Here is a 6,000-nt window from a genome sequence, read left to right on the forward strand (position 1 = left end):
GAGTGATGGAGAATGAAGAGGGGAGAAAAGAGTACTTGGTGTTCCCCGCAAGCAAGAACCATTGTCCTAGCCAGAAGGGGCGCAAAATCCCCCTGAAGGGCAACGGCAGGAGAATCGATTACATACTTTATAAAGAGGAAGGCCTGCAACCGGACTGGAAAGTGGTGAGTTATGATTACTACACCTACTTCTCTTTTCATGTGCATTATGCAAATAATGACTTGACATTAACTGAAACTAAAAATCACAGTGAATGCAAAAACATGGGACTGCACATGGGAAGTCAATAAACAAAATGGCTTTCTTGTTGAGTAGCATATCCATGGTGGTATGCTGTACATATACAGTGTACATTGCGTAATTTTTTTCTTGATGAATAGAATAACCAGAATGCATTTACTAAAATGTGTACTAAACAACAGAACTCTGTGTCATATCCCACAATGCAGTAGACTAGGGGTGTAATGGTTCTCGGTAAAAACAAAAACAAAAACTAACGTACTGTTCTTCGGCCATGGTTCAGCACGCACTTGCACCGCGGTTAATCTCAAATTAGGGCTGCGTGATTAATCGAAATTAACCCGAAATTGCACTTATGCACAATTATGAAATCGCAAAGGCTGCTTTTACTTTTTATGCGCAACTTGTCAGTGAAGCACAGCTCTGTGATTAGTAGTAAATGCTGCTCCATCTGAAAGCATTGCGAGTTTGAGTTGCTTATAATGTGCATTTTAAAAAACAACATGTCAAACATCTTTCCAAACATGAGAAGCATTTATGAAACTCTTGTCCAACAAAAGACATTTAATAACATGTTTTCACTCCTAACTCACTTCATAATGTCAGTCAAGTGTTTGAAATAACATCCTTCTGTAAGATGATGTGGCTTCTTACACAGAATAAGACACACAACATATTATTTCATAGTATTCTATACAGTGATAAAGGCTATGTTGATTAGCATTGCATTATAAATATACTTTATTAACATGAAAAGACCCGAGAAGGCTTGAAGAACTCAGATAAACCATATATTGTCATAGTCGTGTGTTTATTAGTTATGTTTAATTAATCAAAGCATTTCAATGTTCTGTTTATTCAGCGATAGTAGGATGGCCATAGGGATTTCCTGGAATGACATGTGTTTTTATCGTACTTCTGCGGGGCATATTTGAAGTTTCTGCGGGAGAGCGCCCTCTGGCTTTCAGATGGAGCAGCATTTAGCCGCCAATTGCCAAATCGCGTGAGGTTTAATTTCAATTAACCGTGCAGCCCTATCTCAAATCAAATAAATGATAAATATTAATATATTAAGCAATTTGTTACAGTGCATCTGTTGCTTTATTTTATCACACTTGAAATGGAAGGTCAAGTTGAGAGCTTTGCATTGTGGGATACAGTATTTCACACAGTGTGCTTTGCAAGCATTTCGGCAAACCTATTCTCACAGGTATTATGCATGCAGAAATGTGCCTACTGTGCACAGTATATGCACTATAGTGCATAAATAGTAAGGGTAGTATGTTACTTAGCTTCATTCTTGCATAACTACTCTACAGTATTCATGTCAGGCAGTCAACTTATATGTTTAGTTATAGTTAACTCTGTGGTGCCATCCAATGGAGCAAAGTTGGAACAGCATCTAAAAAGATAAATAGTATCTGACACATCACTTTCAATTCAAATATTCACAGGTATAAATTGCTATATGATATATTTTTGCTGTTATTTTAATAGTTATTAAGGGCTTGATCTATCACCCTGTACAGGATATAGAGGAGTTCAGCTTCATCACTCAACTTGCTGGATTGACTGACCACCTCTCAGTGGCTGCAAGATTGGTTGTGTCTACTGGAGAAGAGGAGACTTAGGACCCGGCCATAATTCAAAAAAAAAAAAAAAAAAAAAATCAATGCCACAGAGAGAGGGAGGGGAGAGGCAAAGCGAGAGCGAGAGAAGTGAGTGAAAGGAAAAACAGCAGGAGGAGGCATTCGTCAGGCTTCCAGACAGATGAGGGCAGGGTGATTGAGAGGGTTGGTAAGTCGTAAAAAATAATGGACGACATAGATGGAGAGCATAGACGAGAGAGGGGGGTGGAGGAAAGGAGAAAACCACCAATCAGCTGAAAGCAGCATGCAGGTGTGTGATTTTCTGGACCATGGTTCTCCATCCACCCCTGGACTCTCCATGTTTACATCTGAACTGAAGAACAAAATTAAAGATTAACTCACCTTTGCACTTCTGAAGCTTCTCTGGGGCCCTTACAGGGGTGGAGGCCATTTTCTGGTGCCATGACCCGGATATTCGAATCAAGGCTGTTGCATGGGAGTATGCGTACATTGACTATTCCGGTCGTCCTGTCACACAATATGGACAAGGACATGTACGTCTGTGTGTTTAAAGTTAGTCCACCGCAAGATCTATCCCTCAGCGTTCTTCAAAAGACCTCAGCAAGTGTCTTTCTTTTCTAATGTCTTTCTAAGGTTTCTATGGCCTCGTGCCATCTTTTTAGGGAGTTTATATACTGATATACAATACTGATCAAGGTTGCATTGTATGGCCTCATCTAACACTAAGTAAAATGATTAAGAACATGTTTCGTTGACCGCTGGGATACAGTGATCAAGCCCTGAAGTGTGGCAGTGGCGCCATTGCTGCAAACTATGGGAAAACTGAGCAATTGTTGGGGATTTAACCCTGAACTCTCGGTAGATGCATGTTTCTCAGTGCACTGCCATGTTTGTCATGGCCTGCATGTTTGACGTGAATTCCCAGACGCAATTAACACAGGCTATTTTTCACAAAAACACACAAGCCCCTTCCCATAATACTTTTCCTTCTTGCAGTATTGCTGTGGCTCCATCACAGGAGAATGGTGTTGTAAAAGGCATCACAGTGTTCACTGTTTACATTTGAGCCAAGATTGTCGTCCCCTGCAAATGTTTACACACTTATCAGGCAACGGTACCCCAAGAACTACCCTGGGTAGACCCACCGAAGCTCGCTCTTCATGTGTTAACACAATTGCTTTTATACTCTCTAAAATTCTCGTTATAAGTTGTTATTATTGCTATTATTGTTATTATTATCATTATTCTTATGATTACTATGGTTCGTAGATTTGACAATATGTGATTTTTACAAATGACTACATCCCCCATGATGCATTTATCTGCTTTTGCCGTGTTAGAGGTTTACAGCACCCTAGTGTAGAGCTCCACCCTGTTTTGACTGACAGACTAATTGGCCAATCAGTATGCCTATAAACATCTTTTTCATTACCATAACAAATGCTGTGTTCCATTCAATTCTGAAAGTGCAAGAGAACTCCACCGAAATACCAGAACCGAATGGTATTAACGGTTTTCGCACAAGAATTCTTCCTCCGATGTTGAAGAATCGCATGCTAAATTTGACAGAAGTATTTCTCCAATATCGGGTTGAAAGGTTCAGTGCGCGGTGAGTAACTCTTAAGAGGTGGGGGTTTTTAGTGAATCAACAACATTACAGTTTATGTTTTAAGAATGTTTCTCCAACATTTCAGTTAGGTTATAGGAACATTATTTTTTAATGTTCTCTGAATGTTTAAAATGTCCAGTATTTTAAATGTTTTTTTTTTTGTTTGTTTGTTTTTTTTTTTAAATTGGTTATGGGATTGTAAAGGGAACATTCCATTTTATATTTTTACAAACTTTATGGGAATGTTTCAGAATCTTCAGAGAGTAAAGTGAAAGTGACATGTGAAGGCCAAGTATGATACCACATACTCGGAATTTGTCCTCTGCATTTAACCCATCCAGTTAGCGCACACACTAGAGGTTGGGTGCCTTGCTCAAGAAGTTATTTCCTGCCGGTATTGAGAATCGAACCCACAACCTTTGGGTTTCCAGTCTGAATCTCTAACCATTAGGTCATCACTGCCCAGGTGCAAGTAGCAAGTATTTAAACAAAACATTATAAATGTCCAACTAAAACTTTTCAGGAAAAAATGTTCCATGAAAAATATTTTGAGAGCATGCACCTCGACCAGGGAAGTTCAATTCCCACATGAATGACTCTTTTGAGTTGATTCTTTTTGGTGAGTCAAAAACATACAGTGCGATCAGGGAAGTCTAATTCCCGACTGAATGACACTTTTGAGTCGATTCTTTTTGGTGAATCAAAAACATACAGCTCGACCAGGGAAGTTCAATTCCCAAATGAATGACTCTTTTCAGTCGATTCTTTTTGGTGAGTCAAAAACATACAGTGTGATCAGGGAAGTCTAATTCCCGAATGAATTAAACTTTTGAGTTGATTCTTTTTAGTGAATCAAAAACATTCAGCTTGACCAGGGAGGTTCGATTCCCAAATAAATGGCTCTTTGAGTCAATTCTTTATGGTTAGTCAAAAACATACAGTGTGATCAGGGAAATCTAATTCCCAAATGAATGAAACTTTTGAGTTGATTCTTTTTGGTGAATCAAAAGCATACAGCTCGACCAGGAAGGTTCAATTCCCAAATGAATGACTCTTTTGAGTCAATTCTTTTTGGTGAGTCAAAAACATACAGCTCGACCAGGGAAATTCAGTTCCCAAATTAATGACTCTTTTGAGTCAATTCTTTTTGGTGAGTCAAAAACATACAGTGCGATCAGGGAAGTCTAATTCCCGAATGAATCTTTTGAGTTGATTCTTTTTGGTGAATCAAAAGCATACAGCTCGACCAGGAAGGTTCAATTCCCAAATGAATGACTCTTTTGAGTCAATTCTTTTTGGTGAGTCAAAAACATACAGCTCGACCAGGGAGGTTTAATTCCCAAATGAATGACTCTTTTGAGTTGATTCTTTTTGGTGAATCAAAAAATACAGCTCGACCAGGGAAATTCAGTTCCCAAATTAATGACTCTTTTGAGTCAGTTCTTTTTGGTGAGTCAAAAACATACAGTGCGATCAGGGAAGTCTAATTCCCGAATGAATCTTTTGAGTTGATTCTTTTTGGTGAATCAAAAGCATACAGCTCGACCAGGGAAGTTCAATTCCCAAATAAATTACTTTTTTGAGTCAATTCTTTTTAGTAAGTCAAAAACATATAGTGCGATCAGGGAGGTCCAATTCCCCAATGAATGACTCTTGAGTCCATTCTTTGTAGTGAATCAAACATATACAACTTTGAACCAACTGTGAGATTTAAATCAGCATAGTTACTTACGGTTTTTTATATGAAAACGTGTAGTTAAAGATACATGTTTATGAGTTTTGTCAGTAGTTTTTATAATGAATGAAAGATTTTTTTAGCATTTTTATTTAAAGGCCAATTTTTGTATTGCATATATCCTCTAAGAAAACTGTGAAAAGTCTATGTAAACACACTTATTTATTATACAAATTATTCCATCATTTGTTCAATGGAATGGCTTGTTTTCCCCAAAATAGTGGTTGTGGATGCCAATTATAAGAACATCCCACATCAAACTTTGAATGGAACGCAGCATTTATCTAGTCCCAATGTACCCAACCGCCACTAATTTTAACCATGCGTATCACTCTTTAATCAGGTCAGTGTGCCATAATAATTAACCCTTTCCAGATCCACCAGTACTAATGCTTATAAGGGAGCACAGGGTGCAAAATAGACTTACTAATGATAGTGGAACCCCTGATCATTTAATCTGAGGTTAAACTCTTCCCATTGTATTTAAACTGGCATAATTTTGTTGAAGGGTCAGACAGGGAGAGCTGTAGTAGAGATGCATGCAGTGAAATAATGAAGCTTCACAATTTCTCACTCTCATCGCTGTCCATTAAGATCTTACTGTTCTCTATATATTGTTTTTGAGACTATATACTTTTTTTGTTGTTTTTTTGTTTTTTTAATTCGAGGAATGCGGCTTACTACAAGCTTTCGGCTGGTCAGGCTCTCAAGGGGAAAATGGAAAGGGAAAAGCTTTCTCAGTGTCAGCTCTTTATAACTGCATTTTGGTTCTGCTTTTTATTAAAAAAATTCCTCTTTGATTCAAA

At 38.1% G+C, this 6,000-nt stretch overlaps 1 protein-coding gene across 3 annotated transcripts in view; it reads left to right on the plus strand.

The window, feature by feature from the left end:
- smpd3 (sphingomyelin phosphodiesterase 3) overlaps window positions 1-6,000 on the plus strand; it is a 50,121-nt gene extending 44,121 nt beyond the window's left edge. For 2 of the 3 annotated variants that reach the window (XM_051884206.1, XM_051884207.1), the window contains exons 7-8: window positions 2-164; window positions 1,770-6,000. In XM_051884206.1, coding sequence (XP_051740166.1) covers window positions 2-164; window positions 1,770-1,871 — 265 coding nt within the window. In that variant the 3' untranslated portion in view covers window positions 1,872-6,000. The remainder of the gene's footprint in view (window position 1; window positions 165-1,769) is intronic. The other variant, XR_007928292.1, reaches the window with a different exon arrangement.

The sequence above is a fragment of the Ctenopharyngodon idella genome, chromosome 24, assembly GCF_019924925.1.
Source record: "Ctenopharyngodon idella isolate HZGC_01 chromosome 24, HZGC01, whole genome shotgun sequence".
Taxonomy (NCBI): Eukaryota; Metazoa; Chordata; class Actinopteri; order Cypriniformes; family Xenocyprididae; genus Ctenopharyngodon; species Ctenopharyngodon idella.